At 38.9% G+C, this 26,200-nt stretch overlaps 1 protein-coding gene and 1 long non-coding RNA gene across 5 annotated transcripts in view; both read right to left on the minus strand.

Annotated features, from left to right (window-relative positions):
- Nucleotides 1–476: 476 nt before the first annotated feature.
- Nucleotides 477–26,200, minus strand: part of LOC309651761 — a 29,640-nt gene continuing 3,916 nt past the window's right edge. Inside the window, exon 2 of the long non-coding RNA XR_014258372.1 lies at nt 477–1,492. This is a non-coding gene — a long non-coding RNA (uncharacterized lncRNA). The remainder of the gene's footprint in view (nt 1,493–26,200) is intronic.
- On the minus strand, nt 1,550–25,762 carry DCTN6 (dynactin subunit 6). 4 transcript variants are annotated; one of them, XM_082444708.1, is made up of 8 exons: nt 25,638–25,724; nt 23,330–23,446; nt 18,087–18,151; nt 8,547–8,652; nt 6,521–6,609; nt 5,177–5,224; nt 3,618–3,760; nt 1,550–2,019 (listed from the first exon to the last, which is right to left on the minus strand). In XM_082444708.1, exons 1-8 carry the CDS (start codon nt 25,658–25,660, stop codon nt 1,921–1,923), a joined length of 690 nt encoding a protein of 229 aa, XP_082300834.1. In that variant the 5' UTR covers nt 25,661–25,724; the 3' UTR covers nt 1,550–1,920. The 4 variants fall into 4 exon arrangements, with proteins under 4 accessions (XP_082300834.1, XP_082300835.1, XP_082300836.1 ...); XM_082444709.1 differs by lacking the exon at nt 23,330–23,446 and having other exon boundaries at nt 25,638–25,762; XM_082444710.1 differs by lacking the exons at nt 23,330–23,446; nt 25,638–25,724 and adding an exon at nt 8,764–8,918 and having other exon boundaries at nt 18,087–18,150.

Raw genomic sequence — 26,200 nt, forward strand, 5'->3', positions numbered from 1 at the left:
CGTTTCTGTGCGAGGGCTTCCTCTAGTTGTGGCAAGTGGGGTCCACTCTTCATCGCGGTGCACGGGCCTCTCACTATCGCGGCCTCTCTTGTTGGGGAGCACAGGCTCCAGACGCGCAGGCTCAGCAATTGTGGCTCACGGGCCTAGTCGCTCCACGGCATGTGGGATCTTCCCAGACCAGGGCTCGAACCCGTGTCCCCTGCATTGGCAGGCAGATTCTCAACCACTGCGCCACCAGGGAAGCCCAGACTTCTGATCTTTTATCTAGAAATTTTCATGATCAACAAAATCGTAAGTTGATCACCAGGGGTTGAAAAATGAATAAAGAGCAGTTATCAAAAACAGGACATTTATGTGATGGTCTCCTTTTTCAAACCACTATATGTAGTAGTACAGTTTTCTAACTTGAGTCATGAATATTCTTACCAAAATCAAGTCGTTCACAACTGGAACAAAGGCTAATTTGTACCAGTCAGTTTCAGAAATTCAAAAATAGTTTTTTACTCTCCACAATTAAAAATTAATCTTGTAATAACTTATAATGGAAAAGAATCTGAAAAAGAATACATATATACGTATAACTGAATCACTTTGCTGTATACCTGAAACTAACATAACATTGTAAATCAACTATACTTCAATGAAAAAGAAAGTTTCAAGAGAAAATATTTTAGCATTTAATGTCTTAGTATTAATCAACATCTATTGATTCAAAAGTTAAAAAGTATGTCCCATTAAATGTATGCACTTGAATTATTAAAAAAACTTGGAATTACAATAAAATCCTCAATAATTTGCCCATTATGTAATTAGGTAAATAGAATTATGACAAGGTCGATAATTAGTGATTAGTAATATGCCAAAATAATTTCATACATTTATAAATATATCAAAATCTCTTCTAGTTCATTGTTCTCAGAAACCTAAGAATACCACTCAATGGTCATTTTACTTGTCCTTTTCATCAGACACCATTCTTTTTGATTTTGTATTCTACTGAATACATCTTTCCCTGATTACTTTTGTTTTACTGAAAAAGAAAAAAAATCTTTTTCTTGGAAACAAAATGAAGTCTAAATTAATTCAATAGCTGCTGAAATTTCACCTGAAATTTTAAACAGCTACAAATCCACATTAGCTTTAATATATAGCTAGTACACAATAAAAATTAAAAGAGCTATTTTGGGGCCTTCCCTGGTGGCGCAGTGGTTAAGAGTCCACCTGCCAATGCATGGGACACGGGTTCGAGCCCTGGTCTGGGAAGATCCTACATGCCGCGGAGCGGCTGGGCCCGTGAGCCACAATTACTGAGCCTGCGCGTCTGGAGCCTGTGCTCCGCAACGGGAGAGGCTGCGATAGTGGGAGGCCCGCGCACCGTGATGAAGAGGGGCCCCCGCTTGCCACAGCTAGAGAAAGTCCTTGCACAGAAACGAAGACCCAACACAGCCAAAAATAAATAAATAAATAAATTAAAAAAAAAAAAAAAAAAGAGCTATTTTGGGAAAGTTGATGCAAGTAGAAAAACTGATTAAAGTATATTCACTGAAAGTCCTGTCATCAACATTTTTATTTAGTTTAGTAAATGCTAGAATATAAATACATAACAATATGTTCTTTCTTCTCATGGGTAGTCTTTTATATAACTAAAATTCATGGCCAACATTTTACATAACAAAACAACACAAAATAAGAAATCTGTAAATTATCAGAAATGGGACAAGGACATCAGAAAATAATACATTTTATATAAATTATAGAGGACAGTTACAATGAAAACCCATTTCTTTCCTCTCTAACTCAATTTTACAAGATAAAGTCAACACATATTACTCTGCAGACTGCTAAGAGTGCATAAACACTGTGGCTCTTTCAAAAGACAGTGGTCAAAGACAAACGTTATCTTGATGTCATATATTGTTCTTAGTTCTTAACTGGAGTTGAGCTTCCTTTCATAGTCTTCTTTAGGTGATGGTAGTTTGGCAAGATTTTCATCAGGAAATCCAGCTGTAGTGTCTGGGGCTAAAAAGATAAGAGAATTAAGAACTGACCCGCAGAAAGCAAAGAGTATCAGGTAGAAATGATTATCACTATGTCATGGGATTACAGGTGATTTTCACTGACTTTTTTTTTTTTTGGTCCTGTTGTGCAGCATGCAGGATCTTAGTTCCATGACCAGGGATCCAGGGATCGAACCTGTGCCCCCTGAAGTAGATCCCATTCACTGACTTATTTTTGCTTCTGTTTTTTCAATTTACAATGAACATACATTAAGTTTGGTAATAAGAAAAAGCCAAAAAGTTTTACATATAAAAATATATGTTAATCAGTTTTCAACCTTGCTTTCATAGATTTCACCTTGGCCTCTAAGAATTGAAAAAGTTCCAATTATAGTAGACAACACAAGTAAAATACCCCGAGTACACTGCTTTCTACACGACCTACAGAGCACACAGCTGTGATACTCACCTGATCTTCACTCTTCATATACCAGCTTTGCTCAAACTTCCCTCACTGTAAATCTCACTTGGAGTACTTGTGAAAATTACGGACTTTTAGGCCCTTGCCCTAAGAACTTTGTTTCCAAAAGTCTGGGTGAATCCTTTGTAATAAGGACCTCTACATGATCCTTACGATCAGCAAGATAATGGAAAACAGTGTTGCATACATACCATTATGTATTAAAATTCAGATATTCTTGCTCATTTAATTCTAATCTCCCTTAACCCAACTCCAGCTTCATTTCTCCCTTGTCAATCGTTTTGCTGTTATGCAGAAAGATAGTGAAAAAATACTGGATTTGTTCTTATTTCCTTTTTGGTCTACAGAGGTAATACTTGCTTATAATAATAGTAATAATAATAAAAGCCAAACATTACAGAATTACAATAACCCAGAAAGAACTGGAATTTTAATTTCTGATAAAATATGGCTAAGAACCAAAAGTGCTAAATGTCTTGAAAAATACTTTCTTTGGGGAAAGGGAAGGAGGCTGGGTAATATACTGAGTGTGCCGAACAGTGAGGCTCCAAACTTCAATCAGAATGTCTTCTGTCCTAAGGAAGTCCCAGATGCCCTATCTTACTTATCTCCTGCTCTAATGTGAAACTCCAAATACATACTTCCCATTATTCTTGGTTATTAGGAGGGGACGATTTCTCATAAGACAGGAAAATATCTAAATATACCTGCATATTCACAAGCTGTGTTTATTTTCAAGGCATCTATGTTAGTAAACTAATAGATGAACCCAAGTTGGCTATTCAGTATAAATTTGGTAGGTTCATTCCTTACCCTCCAAGGTTGGTATTTTTAGGAGCAAATCCATGTAGTCTGTAAGGCTTGGTGATGCACCTCCAGTGAAAATACATAAGACTAGGAATAACATCCCTGGATTTTCTTTTCCCATAATCAATGTGTCATTGTCATCTTTGGACATATTTCTGATATTAAGGACTCAGTAATTACAAAGAAATTATAGTTTTAGGAATGTTTCTCTCATGTTTTAATTATTTGCTTTTTAAACAGCTGACTTGCTGCCCCATTAAAACAATTATGTGGTATTTTGGGAAAATTAGCAGCCCTAGAAAAGACTCTTTTTAAAAGAGAGGTTCTAGTACCTGTGGTCGCTCAGTCTGCACCCGACGAAGGCAGTCTGTGCCATAAATCACTGTGTTCTCAGGGATGACTTCAAACGTGTTCAGGTTGCAACAGGCCCCGATGATGCAACCACTTGTCAATATTACGTTTCTGCCTACATACGCTGTAGGAAAGACACAGAGAGAACTACCATGTAAGACACTCAATGACTAGAACACTATTTTTTTTCCTAAGATGATGCAAGTCTAAAAATACAAACTGCCCTTAAAAAAATATTAAGAAATCACTTTAGTCCAGAGTTTGTACAGCGCAGAGGCAGGCACCAGACTAGTATCAAGTGCATTCAAAACAGAGCTCTGCTGCTATCTGTGCAATCTTGGGCAAGTAACTGTAAATTCTCTGAGCAAGTTCATCTATAAAATAGAGACCATTCCACTTCATAGTTTGCTGTAAGGAATAAATGAGATAGTAAATGTAAAGTGTCAAGCACAGGTTTGACACATAGTAAGTATACAATAAATAGAAAATGACAGTGGGAATCATCATCATCATAATTGGTAATCCAAATTAAATAAAAACCATTAAGCAGATTAACAAAAAGCCTAATTTTATTTTTTTTTAAAAAAGAAAGCATTTTCTTTCATGCCAATCAAGACCAAGAAAGGAAAGGCACTATTCTAAAAAAGTCTTATCACTCCGGTTCTTTCTGGACAAGCTCTTGGAGCTGCATCCCAGCAGTGATGGTGACTTACATGGCCCCCACCTAGCCCCGCCTATGATAAAGTAGCTTACATTTGTTTCTGATGGGCTAGGGGAAAGCAGTCCTGAAATTCAAGAAAGCAAACTGCTAGAGAAACTAATTTTTTTTCTTTAATTCTACAATAACGTTAATCAACTAAATTACCACTGACTCTAGTTTTGTTTTTTTTTTTTTTTTTAAAGGAAGGAAGGAAGTTTTTTTTGGCTTTTAACAATTATTTATTTATTTATTTATTTTTGGCTGCATTGGGTTTTCGTTGCTGCGCGCGGGCTTTCTCTAGTTGTGGCGAGCAGGGGCTACTCTTTGCTGTGGTGCATGGGTTTCTCATTGTGGTGGCTTCTCTTGTTGTGGAGCATGGGCTCTAGGCGTGCATGCTTTAGTAGTTGTGGCATGTGGGCTCAGTAGCTGTGGCTCGCGGGCTTAGTTGCTCAGCAGCATGTGGGATCTTCCCGGACCAGGGCTCGAACCTGTGTCCCCTGCTCTGGCAGGCGGATTCTTAACCATTGAGCCACCAGGGAAGTCAGACACTAGTTTTTTGGAGAAATCTTTTTCAAATCTTTCACCTGAAGTTTATGGTTTAACTCAATCCTGATTTAAATGTACATAGCTAGAATTTTAATTTAATGTATGAAACACATTACTAGATTAGGTTCCTTAAAGGCAAAGAATTTGTCTCACAGCTGTGTTAGCCCACTTCCAACCATGCCTTCCTTCCAAGCACACCACTTTGCCGTGGTCTGTACTTAGGCTGTTTTCTGGAACACCACAAAGAGAAAGGAGGTAATCAGTTTTCACAATAAAGTTCCAAACATAACTTACCTTTTGATTCAATAACATTATTATCTCCTATTTTCATGGCTTGGGAATCTGTAAGCCAGAGTTAAGCAGACATTGTGAATATGTTCATCTTTCTTCCCTACTAATTCACTCTGTCCTTATCCTGCACTGGGGCAGAGACAGAGGCATGGGACTGGCCACGCAGGCTGGCCTGGCCAGAACTCCTTGCCCAGGGCAGTCTGCAAGTAAAGTTTTAATCTTTATATAGAAATATCTCAAGTATAAATAAATGTCTTCTATATTTTTAAAGAAATGAGCACCTTATACCCCGATTTTATGAGTAACATATTTTCACAGTTGTTTTAAGAAAATGAAAACTAATTATGAGTAACATATTTTCACAATTAAGAAAATGAAAACTAACACCCAATCACTTAAGGGTAGCACTGTTAATGGCTTGATATATCTTTATGTAAATATATATAATTCCCTTTATATAACTGGAAATCAAACTGTACAAAATCAAACCATATAAACGTCTGTAGCTCGCTTTATTCGGTTCACTTCCATTTGCAAGCCTTATCCCATACCATCAAAAATCTTTAAAAACATAATTGTAAATGACTGCTTGATGGTTCTAGTGGTCCATTTTATGCTTGCAGCTTAATTTACTTAAATATTTTGCTATTGTTAAACCTTTAGATTTTCTCCTTCAAGTAGTTTCTATTATAAAATAATGTTTCGCTGACATCTTGAAAAGATTTTACTATCTTTTTAGAGTATGAAATCAGCAAAGGCACTGGTGACACGTGGGGGGAAAAATGCAAAGAATGAAATATTTTCATCTCCATCCACCATTTCCTTGTATCAGACAACAACATACTGTCAACCTAAAACTATATAGGAATCAAATGGACCAAGTGTGGTTCTTAAACCAGGATTGAAGCCAAGATTACTCTGTTTCATGTCTACGGCCACTCAGTCACTGTACCTGCCAACAAGATGTAGCAACAAGAGCAAGATGGTTCCTAAAGGTGAGTGTGAGTTTGTGTGTGCATGCATGCACACCTGAAAACAGCATACTTCTTTTACTCGGGTTATTCAATGGAACAGAGGGGATATTTTTTTGATATACTGTAAATAAGTCTTTTCAAAGAGCTGGATGGCCTAGTCCTAAAAACACAGTTTATATATATTTATATATACACATAATATAAATTACATAATATATAACATATATTATATACAATTATATTATGTGTTAAAAATAATTATATATATATAATGTAAGTATTTGATAGATAAATTACAACAATTTCTACAGAGGAGATTTAGGTACCAAAAGACAGCTGGAAATGATTTAGCTTAAATTATGGCAAAGGATACAACAGCCAACTTCAAACACATTATTGGTGCCAATGATCATAGGTTTGGGCTCTGGATCTTCGGCATCAGGAGTGATATTTTCAGGGTGACTATAAGAAGAAGAGACAAATTATCAACAAGTCAACAATGCAATAAGCAATTCTGCTGTTTTAGAATTTGGGTTCTTTCTCTCAATTTTACCTCCATCAAGCTTAATATATGTAACGATATAAGTAATTTCTTAATCCAAGTGAATTATTTATCCTCTATGCTGCAGAAGACTTTATTCTGAGTTGAAAAAGAACTACTGAAATGTAAAGAAGTCATAGGTGTGTACAGAAGGTCAGCCTTTCTTTGTTTATTTTTTAAACTCAAAGCCCAGTGTGCCTTTCCCAGGACAAGGTAGAAAAGATGCTGGCTAGGACGTTCGGCTTGTTGAAATGGAATCAAAATCATGCCTAACTTGAAAAATTTCCTTTCTTAATAATCATTTGAGATTGTGAAATGTAAACAGATATTCACATAAAATAATCATTTTATGCTGTTAGGTGGATAGCTGAAACATTTAGAACATAAAATGTTTGTGGTCTAAGAGGAAAAAGCCATTTAAAAACAGTGCTTTATCTCTGACAGCTGAGTTACTGCAGGATCTAACTGTTGTTAATTGACTTACACTAAAGGTGCCAAAATATATTTTAAAAAGAAACTGCTTAATATAGTAAGAAACTCCCAAATTCTAAGTAAGCATTAAGAGAAATCAATCTCTTTATCACAGTTAAGTATTTTCCCAAGGTCTTTATTAAAAATTCCATACACTGTTGCTATAAATTAGGTATAAGCTTGAATTTCCTGCCAAAATTTTACCTAGAAAGCTTTACAAATGCTTATAAAAATTTCATAGGTATTATAGTCTAGTTCACTAAGATCATGTACATGTTCTAATATTTTATAAAGTTTAAAAATTGCCTCTAGGACCCCCAATTTTTCAAATATAATTCTGAGTGTTACCCCCCAAAGCATATGAAAATATATATCAGATTTAAGTTCACATGTCTAGGTATGAGTAATAACATTGCAGCCAGAACCAAGACATCCAAACAAAAGACTATTTGAGGCAGTGAGCACAGCACTGGGCCAGTCGGGGCGTCCTCAGGAAATGTTTGCTTAAGGAACAGAAGAGGCTGTCATACGTAAGGGGAAGATTATCAGACCGAGACTCGGAGATTCTGGTCATCCACCTACGAGCTATCTCACCTTGGACAAGTCTCTTTACCCCTCTGGTCTTTGGTTTCCTCATTTACTAGTTACTTGTGTTGAAAAAGATGCTTAAGATGAATGGATAAAGAAGATGTGGCACATATATACAATGGAATATTACTCAGCCATAAAGAGAAACAAAATTGAGTTATTTGTAGTGAGGTGAATGGACCTAGAGTCTGTCATACAGAGTGAAGTAAGTCAGAAAGAGAAAAACAAATACCGTGTGCTAACACATATATATGGAATCTAAAAAAAAAAAAGGTTCTGAAGAACCTAGGGGCAAGACAGGAATAAAGACGCAGACGTAGAGAATGGACTTGAGGACACGGGGAGGGGGAAGGGTAAGCTGGGATGAAGTGAGAGAGTAGCATTGACATATATACACTACCAAATGTAAAATAGATAGCTAATGGGAAGCAGCTGCATAACACAGGGAGCTCAGCTCGGTGCTTTGTGACCACCTAGAGGGGTGGGATAGGGAGGGTGGGAGGGAGACGCAAGAGGAAGGAGATATGGGGATATATGTATATGTATAGCTGATTCACTTTGTTATAAAGCAGAAACGAACACACCATTGTAAAGCAATTATACTCCAATAAAGATGTTAAAAATGAATAAATTAATTAATTAATTAAAAAAAAAGAAAAAGATGCTTAGTGTTTCCCTAGTTCTCAAATAGTGGGCTTTCCAGATGTCAGCTGTAAAAGGTCCCTAGAGATGGGGCTGAAATGAACGGAAACACTGTCTGTGGCACCTGATTCAGAGCATCTGTGAGAGTCTCACTCACGCATTTATGATGAGCGCCTGTTCTTCTATTAGGTTACCCTCGCCGATCACTATGGGCCCGGCTTCCGCAATGATTCGTGCTTTAGGGTGGATCACTGTCCTGGGTCCTGTTAAAAGTATGGTGAAAAGACATTACTTTCGAAGGCTGCGCTTCCAAGGAGGCTGTTGGGAGGAACGTTTCCTAAAGTAGGTGCCAGGCACCAGACTAGGCACGTTACAAATGTTATCACTGCCGTTCGTGCCAAATCTCAAGCCGAGGTGAGTGGAGACAGCACACGCTTTGGAGCTGGACAGCCCTCGCTCACCCTCTGTTCTGAAGCCTCTGTTATCTCAGCAGTGAAATGGAGGTGGTGATAATACCAGTCTTGCAGGGCTGTTTTAAGAATTAGATGAAATAATGTTTGTACACATAGTATTCTGACACGTAGCCAGCAGTAAAAATTAATTCCCTTCCTTCCTTTCCCTCATAAAGGTAAGGCTCTCTTTGCTTACAATGTTGGTGCTTTCTTATGCTAGTGCATTACAGAATTAGTCCTTTTTAAAAAAATTAATTAGCTAATTAATTTATTTATTTTAATTAATTAATTTATTTTTGGCTGCGCTGGGTCTTCGTTGCTGTGCGCGGGCTTTCTCTAGTTGCAGCGAGCGGGGGCTACTCTGTTGCGGTGCGCGGGCTTCTCATTGCGGTGGCTTCTCTTGTTGCGGAGCACAGCTCTAGGTGGGTGGGCTTCAGTAGTTGTGGCACGTGGGCTTCAGTAATTGTGGCTCACAGGCTCTAGAGCGCAGGCTCAGTAGTTGTGGTGCAAGGGCTTAGTTGCTCCGCGGCATGTGGGATCTTCCCGGACCAGGGCTCGAACCCATGTCCCCTTCGTTGGCAGGCAGATTCTTAACCACTGCGCCACCAGGGAAGCCCAGAATTAGTCCCATTATTAAGGGATTAAGAGGAAATATGGGCGAGATGAGAGCTAGAAAACATGGAGACTAACCTTAGCTTTGTTACTCCGTCACCATCCCTACTGGTCTAGGATGTGATTTTAACCAGTTGAAAGGGGCAACGGCAGGCAGAGGAAGGAGCCAAGCATGGTTACTGGAGTCGTGCGACTCTGATAAAGGGAGACCTGAGGCAGTGACTCCAACCTCAAGTCGAGGGGCAGGAAGGGCTCTCATCAAGCCCATTGTCGGGGTCGGGGTGGAGGAGGCACTGCACTGCCTAAACCCGGTAACATCCCCTCCCCCTGCTTCATTTACCCAAAGGCCTAGCATTTGGGTGATAATGAAACCACCAATGAGAAAACAGAATCTCTCACGGCAGCCTCTCCCTCCAACACCTGCCCCCCCACCCATACCAAGGCCATTTTTATCTGTAAACACGCAGACAGGAAGGAACTGACTCTGAAAGTAAGAGAGGGTGGGCAGAAGTGCTGACAGAGAGTAGGAGGGGAGTCAGATAGATGGCACTGTCCATGAAATTCAGTATTCTATTGTTTTAATAAAGTACATTAATAACTTGTTAATTTATTCAGTAATCATTATCTGCTTGTGACAGGCAGGGCTGTATGTTACAGGGAAACAAAAAGGAATGTGTGCTATACTTACCCTTTTGATCTGTTTATCTTAAAAATTGGGAATACTTAACATGCTTGCTCAAAAATGTATTAAATAAAGAGGCATTCCAGGTGCCCAGAGAATTGGAAGGAATCTCGGTGCAGCTTATTTTTTCCGCTAACAATGAAGAGCTGGGGATTGATAAAGAGGGTGGGGCCCAAGTCAAAGGATGCACAGAGAGTGGCTTTGTTATTTCTGTCACCTCTGGCTCCCCAAATTCTCAGCTGCTAAAGTACAATTTCCCTGGCAAATTCTCCTGTTCAGGATAGGAGATTTCAGAATAGAAGATGGGATCACTGAGAGCCCTGGGAAGCTTCTCAAGGCAACCATGACTGTGACCACGTGTGCCTTTTTCCTTTGTTAAACACACACACACACACACACACACACACACACACACACACATTTATGAAAGGAATACATACTCATTAGAAAAACCTCAATCAAAGCCAAAAGTGAAAGATCCTCTCTCCTCTTGCTAATCCCATTCCCTAGAGGTAACTATTCTTAAAAATTTGCAGTATATTATTCCAGACTTAAGTACTACAATATATTTAAAATCTGTAAATATCACTGCATATAAAATATACTTCATTAGAAAGTTAAAAAATAAAGGAGAAAAGATACGAATTACAAATACATACTTTTTCAAAAAAACAAGGAATAGTACTTATTCTGCAATTTGCTTTTTCACCTAATAAGTCATGGTGATTTTTCCATATAAGTACATCTAGCTGGTTATTCTTTTTAATGGCTGAATATTATTTCACATCATATGAATATACCATAATTTATTTAACCAATCCCTTAATAAGGGGCATTTAGAACTTACCACTTTTGGGGAGAGGTGCTAAAACATTGCTGAAACAAACACTGGATTCCTTTGAAATGAGAAATTTCTTACAGGTCTTGCAGCCATGTGAACCAATTTAAATCTGTAGTTTGCACAATACCAGATTTACATTTTACGTCAAAATATTCTATGATAAAGGGACACGATCTTTCTATTTTAGGTTCTTTATAATGAAAGCCCCAGCTAGCACCCCACCCCTTGTCTAGAAAGTCCAGGCTCTGGCCTTTATCACTTAAAGGCTATGTGCTTAATCTCTCAAATGCCTCAGTTTTCTCATCTATAAAAAGATGAGTATGATAACCTACCTCACTGGGCTGAAGTGTGGATTATATAAAATAATGTTTGAAAAGGAGATCACAGTTCTTCAAAATGGGAAGTTCATCACTACCTGACACTAAGAGCTAAGAAATAAAATAACTCCTTCTGGTCTGAGAAACAGAAGAAAAGGGAGTGCTTTACTTCCCTGATACTCAGGTACTGGGGTAAAACCTCTTTTTAACCAGGGAGGAAAATTCTTGACCATACTGTAAGACAGTGAAAAAGATTAATAATTAATAAAATTAATAATTTTCCATTGCTAGCATTAAAAATCTGACAGGAGGAAGAGATCGTCATGACTGTGACAGAAAGCAGATCCTTTGCCACAGCTAGATAAGGAGCCAGAGGCACTAGATACTCTGCTGGTACTCAGGCTGCAGCTTTTGACGACAAGCAGCCTTGCAAGAAACTACCTGAGAAAGGGCTAATAAGACAAAAGTACCACTGGGACCTGTGCTTCTTTAAAAGTTCCTCTAAAGTACAGCTTTGAAAACAATTGGTATTTTCATCTTTCCCTCTCAAAAATAATATAATACATGTTAATTATACAAAAGAAACCCAAAGAGATGAGCACAAATTTTTAAAAATTAAATAATCCCAAATCCCATGTCTTCTTACACAACATTTAAAAATAATGCTGGGGCTATTTTAGCCAGGTGTTTATTATTGTTATTGTTTTTATCATTATTAATAAGTTTGTTAATAAGTAACTGGAAAACTGGTTATAAATCTAACGGCCTTGCCCTGGGATATAAAGCATTATATGAGACCTGTGAGCAGCTGCTGTGAGACCTGTGTTTAGGACAACACCTCCACCTGGTGGCCGCACTGCCAAACTACAAGCCTTGGAGTTCAGGGCTGAAATGACTTGAAAGGTGAAACTATCTACCTCAAGTTGTGATGTTAACAGCAAGGTCATGGGTGACAATAAACTGAATAGCTTCCCTTAACTTCTTGTAGGTCTTTTTTGGGCAGAGACTAGAGAGGTTAGTATGTGTATATGAACCGCAGGATACGTGACTGCTAAGACTTAAGTTTGGTGAACTCCTTAAAGGAACTTTCTGACTTAGGTGAGTGAGGCTTTGTCTCTGCGCAGCGCTGGAGGTCGGCACCAGACAGCCCGCAACCTGAGCACTAGTCCAAGACACTGGAATGTGAGCACAGTCTGCTCCGTACTTTTCTGCACGCAAGAGGCATTTTTACCTAGAATGGGTCTGAATTCAAACCAAGCTGAAGGGTCTTGAGGTTAAAATGCTTTAACAATAAAAATCTATCACCATGGAAAGTTTTTTTTTTAAAAGGCTGCTGTGAACTTTCTTGGCGCTCTTTCTGGCAGGGCAGTTTGTATATTTTCTTACCAAATGTGCTGAAACCCTATTTGGCTTATCTCCTTGTTTGGATAAGTGTGTCTAGAGTTGGAGCTGCCTCACTGGCTGATGAATTATTTTTCTAAATGGTTGGCCGGGCTTGACGCAACCCAGCCAGAAAGACATTCCTTGCATCAAATTTCCATTCCCCTCATTTAGTAAAGGGCATTTTTCCTGTCTATCTTTGCCACAGAAAGCAATCTCTGTGGACATTTTCATATGTCAATAAATAGCTCCAAAAGCCACAAGGTCTCTTTTGAAAATGAAAACAATTCCTTTGACCTGTAAGCTGAAGTACCTTTAAGAACTGCTTTATATTTGATGAATTTCTCAAGTCACAGCCACTGTTCTGCTTTATTGAAAAAGATTTCCATATAATGTACATATGAAACTTACATAATGTTATAAACCAATGTTACCTCAATTAAAAAAAAAAAGATTTCCACAATAAAAGGGAAGTTTATATTAAAAACTCTAATGGAAAGAACAACAGAATAAGTGGGACAAAGTGCTTCCATCACAAAGCTTTGCCACTGTACTCGGTTCTGCCTTCACATTACGATGTCCCACCAAGCCCTGTCCTAACCCCAGGAGTCTGCCTTCACCCTATAATAGGACTACAGGACTGTGCTCAGAGCTACCTTTCTGAAATGTCTTTCAGCTTTCAAAACAAAATTTTCAGGAAATAACGCATGGCCCATGAATCAAGGCAATCTAATTAAAAACAGGCTTCATACTATGAAACCTTATTTACCCAAATTATAATTAACGAGAGTGCTGTTATTTTTCCCAAGGTCTGTTTCCTAGCTGCCTCTAATGAAAGGGTCAGGCTCCTGCAGAGCCACAGCCATAGGGTTTCTGGTTAAGGACAATACTTCAAAGCTTCGGACTAGTTTCTTTGATAAACCAAATACCTGATTTTCTAGGAAAACAGAAGATCAGGTTTAATGTTCTACTAACTGAAACATAGCAAAGGAAAAAATTACTTTCCTCGGGCTTTCCTGGTGGCACAGTGGTTGAGAATCTGCCTGATAATGCAGGGGACGCGGGTTCGAGCCCTGGTCTGGGAAGATTCCACATGCCGCGGAGCAACTGGGCCCGTGAGCCACAACTACTGAGCCTGCGCGTCTGGAGCCTGTGCTCCGCAACAAGAGAGGCTGCGATATTGAGAGACCCGTGCACCGCGATGAAGAGTGGCCCCCGCTTGCCACAACTAGAGGAAGCCCTCGCACAGAAACGAAGACCCAACACAGCCAAAATAAATAAATAAAAAAAAAAAAAAAAAAAAAAGAGTGGCCTCCACTCACCGCAACTAGAGAAAGCCCACGTGCAGCAACGAAGACCCAATGCAGGCAAAATTAATTAAATAAATTAATTTTAAAAAAAATTACTAAAAAAAAAATTACTTTCCTCCTCAAATATTTCAGAATGGAATAATTTGGTAAGAGTAAAACTGATGAGGGAATGAAAAGTTATGTAAAACATCCTGAAAAATCTATTAATTAAACTACACTTAAATTTACTGCCACTTAAGCCAGAAAACAGAGCTTATTAAGTGCTCAAATCTCATACTGTAACAGAAGACTTACATTAGCTATTCTGATAAATTAAGCAAAAACAAAAACAGTCATATGTTGAAAAATAGTCCATTGACAGAGGAATGGATAAAGAAGATGTGGTGTATATATATATACAATGGAATATTACTCAGCCATGAGAAAGAATAAAATAATGCCATTTGCAGCAACATGGAAGGACCTAGAGATGATCATACTAAGTGAAGTAATTCAGACAAAGACAAATATCATATATTGCTTATATGTGGAATCTAAAAAAATGGTACAAATGAACTTACTTACAAAACAGAAATAGAATCACAGATGTAGAAAACAAACTTACAGTTACCAGGGGGAAAAGGGAGGGGGAGGGATAAGCTGGGAGATCAGAACTGACATATACATACCACTATATATAAAATAGACAACTAATAAGGACCTACTGTATAGCACAGGGAGCTCTACTCAGCACTCTGTAATGACCTATATGGGAAAAGAATCTAAAAAAGAGTGGATAGATGTATATGTATAACTGATTCACTTCGCTGTACAGCAGAAACTAACACAACATTGTAAATCAACTATACTCCAATAAAAATTATTAAAAATAAATAAGAAAATAAAAGTTTCCCTAAGAAGAAAATTCCACACCCCCCCCCCCCAAAAAAAACAAAAACCACAACACTAAAAATAATTTTAAAAAAACATGGTAGGGAGAGTGAGATTAAATCAGATAACTTATCTCTACTCTCAGCTTTGATTTAACTTTATATCTCCCAGGAGCTTTTTTAATCTGATGTATTACATCAGAAAAATGAATTAATAGTATCAAAAGATAAGAGTTAATTTTATACCAAATATAACATGACAGAAATGACTAAATACCAATACTGGAAAATTTCGATATTTATATATAAAATTAGAGATAAGAAACAGGCACAATGAAAATGAGATAAGAATTGTGTAACATAGAACACTGGGTAACTATATCACTTCTGAATCTTTTCCTTAATTTTCTTTCAAAATATTTATTTATTTATATTTTTGGGCTGCATCAGGTCTTAGCTGCGGAACATGGGCTTCTCTCTAGTTTGGGCACGGGCTCAAGAGCTGCGGCGCGTGGGCCTAATTGCCCCGAGGCCTGTGGGATCCTAGTTCCCCGACCAGGGATCGAACCCGTGTCCCCAGCTCTGGAAGGCAAACTCCCAACCACTGGACTGCCAGGGAAGCCCCTTTCCTCAATTTTAAAAATTGAGATGTTTCTGTAACGTAAGCAAATTTTCTTGTTCTAAAAAACTGGGTCAAAAATAAACCCAACAAATATTAACTTAGATCCATTCTATGATAAACTTCAAATCACTAGTTTTTAAAAAATTACCATTTCTTATGCTACAATCCGTCACTGAAAATCTGTGTTGAACAATCATTTTATATTTTAACCATCAAAGTTGTGCATGATCAGATGGTAATCAGCTTACATGGAAAGTAGATTTAAATACTGTAGTTCTTTACATAATTTCAACATTTACAGAAGGCAGGAGGATGAAAGGGATAAACAAAGAGGAGAAGCACAAAGAAATGAAAGACAGAGGGAGAACAGAAAAGCGAGCGCTGATTCCTGAAACCCCCAGGCCCCAGTCCTATGTAGTGGTCCAGCTCTCCGTTTCACAGGATAAAGCCTTTACTGCTATTCTAGGGATGCTTTGCAAGGACAGGACCTGTTATTTCAAATCTGAAACACACGCACACACAAACATATATGTATACCTGTGTGTACATTGATGCCTGTAGAGACATTCATACCATCTATATATCTACTACACAGTAGATACTGAACACTTATTGTTTAAAGTGAGGAAGAAGTAGAAATGAGAGGGAAAGTAATTATTCTTATTTTCCTTCTAATTATAGAATACCTTGTGGGATACTATTAGATGTTATTCCTCGAATCATGAAGAAAACCATAAAAATACTAGAATAAAAATGCAGAGGAGGGACTTCCCTAGGAACATTTTGATAAACATGTGACTATAATAATTTCTCCTCATAAAAAATTTGCAAGTGGTTTAAGTGTTAACAAAGAGTTAATATAGCACTGGAAAGAAAAAGCCACCATCTAAACTTTGAAATTCTGTCAATTTAAAATATTATAATTAAATAAATCCAACCTGGCAAATTCCTAATGATGTTCCATAATAGTGGCACGATCTTTTTTTTTTTTAGTAATTTAATGCTGTATTTCCTTTATTTATTTATTTATTTGGTTATGCCGGGTCTTAGTTGCAGCAGGCGGGCTCCTTAGTTGCGGCTTGCTGGCTCCTTAGTTGTGGCATGCATGTGGGATCTAATTCCCTGACCAGGGATCGAACCCAGGCCCCCTGCATTGGGAGTGCAGAGTCTTAACCACTGGGCCACCAGGGAAGTCCCCAATACAGGCACAGTCTTAAGACATGGTTTTATAAGACATGATGCCTGAAGTGGCTGGAGGCTTCGACTTACTAAAATTAAAAAAATTTTTTTTTCTTTTACAGATATTGTTAGTATAAGGGAACAAGGCATATCTTCTCTCTGAAAGTGTACTTAGTTCCCTGAAAGCTCTACTCCAGCAACACACAGTGGCTAGTAAGGATGGGCTCATGTTAATAAAGCTACCAGGGCACCATGTCCAGTGAAAACACATGTAAAAGAACTAGGATGTGCTAAAATGTGCATTTGGGGGAATTAAATCATGTTCGTATAAGCAAGCTGCCTCGTGTTAGATTGTTCAGTTGATTTAAATGTTGGACTTCACCTCTAACAAGGCTACACTGATTTTACAGTGTGATTAGCCAACGTTTATTGAGTGCTTACTATCTGTTAGGTATTGGGCAATGACTTTCACAAATATTCTTTTATTTAATCCTTCAAAAACCTATGAGGTAAAAAAAAAACAAAAACCTCTCAGGGAGGCACTAGTATTTTGCCTGTCACAAAAGCTGCTAACTACCACCGAATATCCATTCTTCCCTTTTGCCTTGTAACAGAACCCAATAAGGGGGCAGCAATGCGTCCAGTTCAGACTACATCTCCCAGCCTTCTCTGTAGCTAAGTGTGTCCATGAGACCAAGACCAAGGCAAAAGACTGTGTGGAACTTTCAGGAAGACTATTTAAGGGGAGCTGATGCACTGGGAGGCACACCCTTTGTCTCTGCTCCTCCCCTTTCTTATCCAAGATCACTCTCCGTGCTCTAGCCATCACATCCTGGCCTGCAAGGCTGCAGCTCCCAGACAATCAACTGACAGGCCCTGAATTGCCTACCCCTGGGCTTTTTACATAATAAGGGAGTAAAGCTTTGAGTGTGTAAGCCCCCACTACAAGCAGTTGAACCTAATTCTGATACACACAATTACACAGATGGGGAAAATGAGACAGGTTAAGTGACATGCCAGAGGTAACTCAGCAGGTTAAGAGCGAAGATGCTACCCCAAGTCTGTCAGACTCCGTGGTTTATACTCTTAATAGAATGTAAGCTCTGTGAAGGCAGTACCTGTGTCTGCTGTGTTCACTGCTGGGTCCCTAGTGCTAGCACAGTGCCTGGCACATAGTAGGTACACAATAGCTGTCTCTCAGATAAATAAATGACTTTATTATATTGCCTTGTTAGTTTATCAGACATGAGTTTAAATACAGACTCCATCACACTAAATTCTTTTAGAAATATTAAACACTTAGAGAAATACACTGATTCTCAATAAAATTAGGACATCAGTCAAACATAGAAAATAATACCTAATGAATTGTAAAGCACTGAAATAAATCACACCAATTCTTGAGAAACAACACTAATAGGCTATTTTCTTACCTATAGTTACATCACCCCTGATTTCACTCTCTACGCACACAACTGCTCCAGGTGCAATCTTCACACTGTAGGAAAAAAAAGGTAACATTCATCATGTGTACAGTTTAAAAATAGTGTTATAGAAGCTATCCTGACACTGCAATGAGAAAAACGTTAAAACAAACTGAAGGAAAAATGAAAAGTAAACTGTAAGATTTAATATATTATAAACTTCTCAGGTGGCACACCATCCACTGAGCTAAAATTATTTATCATGCGTTCTAAAAATGCTTGAGAGGAGAAGAGGCTTTGGACTCTTTTAACACCAACATTGTTTCTAAATAGCAAAAAGCTCAAAACAATCTAGATATTCATTAGTAGGGAACTGGTTAATAAATTATGGTATACTATGAACTAATATACAGCATAATAAAGAATGAATAATCCTGTATGTAAAGAGTTGGAATGATCTCCAAGCTACATTGTTAAGTCAACAAAATCAAAGCCAGAAGATGGATAGTAACATGCCAGTATTTTGGTTAAAAAGAGGAAAAAGAATGTTCATTCAAAATATTTAACAGTGTAGCAATGTAATATTAATATATAAATCAATGTAGAAATTTAAAATTTACAAATATTCCTATTTATTCTCTATGTATATGATAAAACTGATCAAGTGATATAAATTGTAGTGCAAATTATTCAAAAAATTAATAATTTCCAAATAATTTATTAATGTTTTTGATATTCTGCTGTGATCTTTTGTTGGACACAGCTGAATCTAGCTAAATGCTGCCCTAGCTGAGCCATGAGCTGACATGAAGAACTGTACCAAATGACTTCCCCATTAAACTGATAATCATTAAGTAACTTGTAGTCATTAATAATTTTTCTTAGTAGTAATGATATTATTCATGGTGTTAAATCTGCTCTGTTTCTATGAAATAACAATACTATTTTAGATATTTTTACTTTATGTCTGTGTGGATTTTTCAAAATTTTGATTTCTAGTTGTTCATTGCAAGTTTACAGGATTACAATAATTTTGTATATTGACCTTGTATCTTGCAACCTTGCTAAACCCACTTAGTTCAAGTAGTTTTATAGATTCTCTGGGATTTTCCATGTAAACCAGTTTCATGTAAACAATTTTGTTATCTGTGGATAGGGACAGTTTTATTTCTTCTTTTCCAATTTGTATTCATATTATTTCTTTTTCTTCCCTTATTGCCCTAAGACTTCCAGTATGATATTAAATAGAAGAGTGATGAAATCAGACATCCTTGCCATGTTCTAGCGCTACAAGATAAACAAGACCTATCAAAGTTTCTTCTAAGACATGAACTTTGCATTTCAAGTAAATTACTAAAACCTGGTATATAAAACAGTTGAAGTTTTCTTGATTTGCATGTTACAGCCTTGATTTATAAATTTTCCAGAAAGTTGTTTTCTCATTTCAGTAAACATCGTATTTATATTTAAATAAATATTTATATCACCACCAGCAAGGACCAGAAATCTAGAGTGCAATGATTCACTCATATCAATATCATTAAGTTCTATAAATATTCATGTATGAAAATACTTATTTATTTTTAATTAATTTATTTATTTATCTTTGGCTGCATTGGGTCTTCGTTGCTGAGCACGGGCTTTCTCTAGTTGCCGTGAGCGGGGGCTACTCTTCACTGCGGTGCGCGGGCTTCTCATAGCAGTGGATTCTCTTGTTGCGGAGCACGGGCTCTCTCTAGGCGCGCGGGCTTCAGTAGTTGTGGCACTCGGGCTCAGTAGTTGTGGCTTGTGGGCTCTAGAGCGCAGGCTCAGTAGTTGTGGTGCACGGGCTTAGTTGCTCTGTGGCATGTAGGATCTTCCCAGACTGGGGCTCAAACCCGTGTCCCCTGCATTGGCAGGCGGGTTCTTAACCACTGCGCCACCAGGGAAGCCCCTACTTGCTTATTTTTAACATACAGTGGATACTATAAACAAATTTAATGGTACTTTCTATTTGTTTTTCATGTCTTTTTTGGATACTTCTTTGATTTTAAAAAATATTATTGCAAAGTTTTATTTTTTCAAATGTTTTACTGTGAAACAGATTCATATGTTTTTAAAATTTGTCCTCCTTGATGACTGAAAATTTTCATTATATGCAACATGAACTTAAACAAGACAACCTTACCATTCTAATAAAATACTTAAGTGTTTAGCACATTCAGCTTTTCTGAAATGACTTTTGAGCATCATTTACAACTGGTGCAACCTGTACAGCAGTACTAGTGTGTAACTGCTTAATATTTGTATTTTCTTGAATATTTCCAAACTATCTCTGGAAGAACAGGTAAGAAACAATCAATACTCACTGCCTTCAGAGAGAGGAGCTAGATAGCAGGGACACAACGGTAGATGGAAGATTTTTTTCATTATATATCATTTTTTAAATTGCTTGCATTTTGAATCACACAAATGCATTACCTATCCAATCAATCAATCAATAATTGATCAAATTTTCTTAAGGCCAGGTACTAAAGAGGTCCTGGATATGTTTCCATAATCAGGGTGAAACTTTATCCACTTTCCTGAAAAAGTCCCCCTCAAATCATAATCCCTAAAAGTGTCTCTCCCTTTATTTTATCTAAAAATACTTTCATGTAACTTGTAAGTATCATTTAATGAACTTTAGACTCCTTACTTTCCCTTTAAGACCAGTTTTTCTGTTCTTCAAATCATTTCTCCCACTGCTTCAGCAACAATCCTCTTTAACCAAGGAAAAAATTATTATTTTTCTTTTTTTTTTGCAATTTTACTTATTTATTTATTTATTTATTTATGGCTGTGTTGGGTCTTCGTTTCTGTGCGAGGGCTTTCTCTAGTTGCGGCAAGTGGGGGCCACTCTTCATCGTGGTGCGCGGGCCTCTCACTATCGTGGCCTCTCTTGTTGCGGAGCACAGGCTCCAGACGCGCAGGCTCAGCAATTGTGGCTCACGGGCCTAGTTGCTCCGCGGCATGTGGGATCTTCCCAGACCAGGGCTCGAACCCGTGTCCCCTGCATTGGCAGGCAGATTCTCAACCACTGCGCCACCAGGGAAGCCCTATTATTTTTCATTAGCATTACTTCTTATTACTTTCAGTCTCCAATAAACTGCTATCACAAATATAACCTGATTACATCATACTCACAATGGCATGGGTTAGAATATTTCTAGACCACTGTTCATAACTGTTCTGTGTCATATTACACCCAGGATGCTTGATATCGTACTAGCAGAAATGACACAAGTCAATGGAGGGAAGAAATGAAAGGCTGTGTTATGAGATAAACGTGAATACTTGGAATATTCAATATGGTTATATTCTGGTCCATTTCTTATCTTGTATTAGTTTGTTCAGGGTGATGGTGTTTTGTGTTCCCTTTAATGACAGCTATCCAATGATGATGCAGCTGTAATTTAACTGAGACACTAGGACATTTCTGGTGGCACTATCAGGACACCTCTTTGAAATTACTGTACCAATATGCACCAGGAATCATACAAATATTCATAATGTGTGATCTAGGAAATCTATTTCTGTAGTTCTATCATCAAGAATTCAATAGGAGGAAAAAAAAAAAAAGAATTCAATAGGAGGAAAATAGATGCACAAATTGGTCATTATAATATTATTCAGAACAGTGAAACATTGCTAATAACCTTGATAGCCATAAAAAGGGAGAGGTAATGAAATAAAATATTGCCACCAGCTTATTGGAACACTATGTACTCCTTAACAATAAAAACAAGGTAATACTAGCTTTTTACAGAAAAAGTTTGCCCACCCCTGGTCTACATGGACAACTTATCTCTCCTTTCAAAATACCACTAAAACAACAGTAAAGGAATAAAAGAAGTACTATTCCCAAAGAGCAAGGGAGAGGAGATAACAGCAGATGAAAGATGTCAAGACCTTCAGAAGACTGTAAGCAGCAGGAAAAGTCACTGCGAGGCTTAGCCTGGAGGCACTAGGTACTAGGGAAGGGGAGAAAACGTGAGGCAACCAAGCAGTCAGATGTCTGCCCCCGGTCCCCATCCTCAGGGGCACAGCCGGGTGATGACCGGCCCCTCCATGAGGCGCTGCACTTAAGGTATCAGGCCAAAGCCAGGTGACAGTGACGGGCACAGCAACGGTGAGACCACCAGCACCCCTTCCCCATGTGCCTTCCTGGCCTCATACACAATTTCAGGCAGCAAGAAGATAAGAAGATGATTCTTTTCTACAGAAACTACCAGACATCCTGAGTTCTTCAATGAAGAGCTCAGCTTCCGGCCTGACCTGCTCTACCTGAAACACATGAGAGGACAAGCCCTAATGCATATACCTGGAGCTCCCAGCTGTGCTGTTCTCATGCTTAACGACGGACAGAATGGGCACAAGGCCATTATCAGATACATCTGGAAAGCCTCCAACTAAGAAGGAAAAAACCAAAACAACCAGGAAAAAAAAATAGTTTGAGGAAACACAGTTAATTCAGATAGTAGAAGAAAACATTAAAAACACACAACCCTTACAATTGAGAGAAGTGAGACCCTACTGCATAAATCAAGACAGAAGCCTATGAAAAAGGAACAGAGTCTAAGAAAGAGGTCCTAGAAATAAAACACATGACTAATATTTAAAATTCACTAGAAGGATGGAGGTTAAAAAAAGAGCTCACCCAGAAAGTAGAACAAAATGTAAAAAAAAAAAGAGAAAAGGCAGGATGGTTAGAGGACCAATACATGAAGTATAAAAGTAATCCCAATAAAAGTAATCTTGAAAGGAGAAAATAGAGATATTGGTGGAGAATAAACTATGAAAGAATAATACAAGAAAATTCCCCAGGACATAAGGCTATCAACCTCCACTCCGGAAGGACTCAGTGAATGCAAAACACCCATGCCAAGTACCATTATCATAAAATTTTTGAACACTATAGAGAAGATCCTCAAAAGTTTCCAGGGGTGGGGGGTGCAATAGTCACACACGGAGGGGAAGAAATAATCAGAATGGCATCAGATTTCTTAAGAGCAATACTGGATACTACAAGACCAGCAAACAATCGCTACAGAAATCTGAGTGAAAACTACGTTTAACCTAGAGCTGTTTATCCAGCCAAACTAGCAAACAACTATGGAAGGAAAATAAAGACATTTTTAGACTTGCAAGGACTAAAAAAAAATCTCCTATGCACTCTTTGTTAGGAAGCTAATGAAGGATGTACTTAGCTAAATAAAAGTAAACCAACAGACAAGACAGATTCTAGAAACAGAGGCTCCAGCATGCAAGGACAGAGGGAAACATCAGGATAACAGCTGTGCATCAGTCTTAGAGAGCAAAGTTCACAGAGGACTTCAAAGGGAAGATTTCTAGGAAAAAAGAAAAAAAACAGAAAGATTATGTGATGAGCATTTGGAAAAAAATTTTACGAGGCATTTGACATACCTGTGGGAAGATATGAAAAACATCAGTACATAGAAAAGAAAGAAAATGAAAAATGAAATTATTTGGTTAAATTTTAGACGAACTCAGCTTGAGGTACCCATGGAGAAAGACCCAGTATATCCAGATCTGGAGCCATGAGAGAGTTCTAGACCAGAAATACAGCTCTGAAGAGTCAGCAGGGTACAAACTCTTTAATATGTTTCTCCATCATTCATATTCCAGAATCCTCCCAAATATTCCCTAATATAAATGAAAAGTAACACCAAAAATAAATATTTTTAAAAATCACCACTTCCTTACTGATGTGAAAAACTAAAAAAAGACGTGCAAGAATTTTTCTTTTATAAATTTCGGTGAACAAACCTTCCTACCACAAAGTATTTTTAAAGCTCTAAGTAAAAAGAATATCAAACCAAAAACTAATAATCCCTGGGTCTATCTTCAAGAAATGTTGTTGAGATTAGACACAGCTGTGTCTGCTCCCATCATTTTGACAGGCACTGACTTTCTACAAGGAACAAGTTAATAAAATTTTAAAATGATCCATCTGGGTTACTACGTGTCGATTGTCTGCTGAAATCACAGAAAATATAAAACCTTTCTACTGAATAGAAGAAAGAAAAAACTTCAGTGACATGAAGTAGAAAACAGAAAACGGTCCAAATCTCTCATTTTCTAGATGAGGAAACTGAAGCCCAGAGACTTTAAATGTCTTGAAGCAAAGTTCATTTCCCGGACATCATTATTCTAACGCCAGTCATCTCTTTTCTGTTAGCTGAAAGTTTCCTGGAAACATCCTGTCGTTTTGGATATTCTTTCTGTGACAGCTGAATGATGCTGCCCTTGAATGTATCAACATTTGCAAATGTTTTTTCAAGTTGGTTTGTGTGTTTAAAAAAGCAATTTTATTAAGCCCTGGACAAATAAACTAACCTCTATAAAACATCTCATTTTAGACATGATTTCCCATCCCAGTTTTCCATTCCCTCAGCCTCCCTCTCGCTATGATTTTTTAATGAAAAAAGTATTATCTAACGTTTAACTTATCCTGGGCAAGCGAGAACAGGTGAGACTCAAAAATGCCCTGTCTTCAGTTTTATGCAGAAGAAAGAGGCTCCAGGTAGTGTGTGTTACAATCAGCACACTTTGTGAGGCAGGAATAATTAAACTCACCGCTAGATCAATTAAAACGTGGTCCGAACATCTCCACGTAGACCTCACTGTACCTGGGAGTGATGGGGCGGACGGGGAAAACAGGCAGCTGGGAGAAGGCTTAGCCAAAGACCTACCTATTAAAACAACAATCAACACCACCTTCATCTCCACTGCACACTACTATACACTGTGCATAATATTCCTAGCAGATCTTTCCTCTTTATCTTATGAAAAAGATTACAGTTACCTGCCTAAAGAGAAGAAAAACCTAAATGTTAATCTATGGCACCCAAAACAAGGTTTGTCGGTTTTCTTTTTCAGTCACCAGAGGGTGCTCGACACTGCTGCTGTGGGAAACAGTTTAACTTAAGCGTGTCCCTATCCCAGCCGCTCCTTTCCACCCAGAGTGCCCAGCCAGTAAGACCACTGGAGAAGCAGCCCGAGGGCCTGTCCCCACGCGTCTACAAAGCAGCTAGTTTTGGTCCAGGGGCGGCCCCCCTGGAGTCCGTCTACACAAACACACAGCGCCCACGACAGGCAGGAAGGGACTGGGGAGCGGCCGGCACTCCCATGTGTGTCGGGGACACAGGGCAGCTACAGGGGCCCCGAGGCCAGCGGAAAGAAAGGTGACGGTTCCTCCGTGTCCGGGGCGGGGGGCAACACCCTCCTCCCCTCGCAGCCCCGCCCGAGACCGCTTCCGCGCAGGCGCGTGGCGGAGGAGAGCCGGGGAGGTCGCGGAGGGACCGAGAACCAGAAGCTTCCCCGCCCCATTCCGTATACCTTCACGGACCGCTACTCCGTCGCCCCCTCCCTCCGCGGAGGCCCCGGTCTGGACCTTAGGAACCGTCTAAGCCGGGCGCCCGGGATAAGACACCATCTAAGTCCCCACCACAGGCGACCAAGAACAGGTTCCACCCCTGCGGAGAGGACAGAACAGGCTTTTCTCAGACAGCGACCCACCTTTTTTGAGTCTTTTCCGCCATGGTTTGGGCCTGACCTCCAGTTGGATCTACACAACCGCCTGGGCAAAGCGACGATCTCTACGAGCGATTGCAGGGCCTGGCAGGATCGGGAAGGGGCGGAGCCTGGGGGCTGCTCGCGGGGGCGGGGCGGGGCCGGCTCTGGTTTAAGGTTCCACTTCGCAGGTGTAAGCGGGCTTGTGCCAGGGGGCGGTGCGTGGCCACCATCTGGTTTTAGCGCAATCCGGGGATCGATGGACTCGGATTTAAAACAGCCGTTTAGTTTGATCCAACGCACGTCATTGTGACCTCATTATACCCCACTGTTCATTCTCAGTCTCCTTTCCTTAAGCATCCTACTGCTAAACCCTGGGCCCTTTTCCCTTTCAGTGTGAGCTCGTTATTCCCATAAATTAAGTACCCTCTACCTGCTGTCGGTCTCAGGTTAATATCTCTAATTCTGTCCTCCTTGCTGAGCTGATTATTCGATTGCCTACTTGACGTGTCCACTTGGGTGCCTCAAGGTCTTATGAAACCTAAAATGTCCAGAACAGAGCTTTTGAT

This window comes from Balaenoptera physalus (assembly GCF_965194825.1).
Source record: "Balaenoptera physalus genome assembly, chromosome: 21".
Taxonomy (NCBI): domain Eukaryota; kingdom Metazoa; phylum Chordata; class Mammalia; order Artiodactyla; family Balaenopteridae; genus Balaenoptera; species Balaenoptera physalus.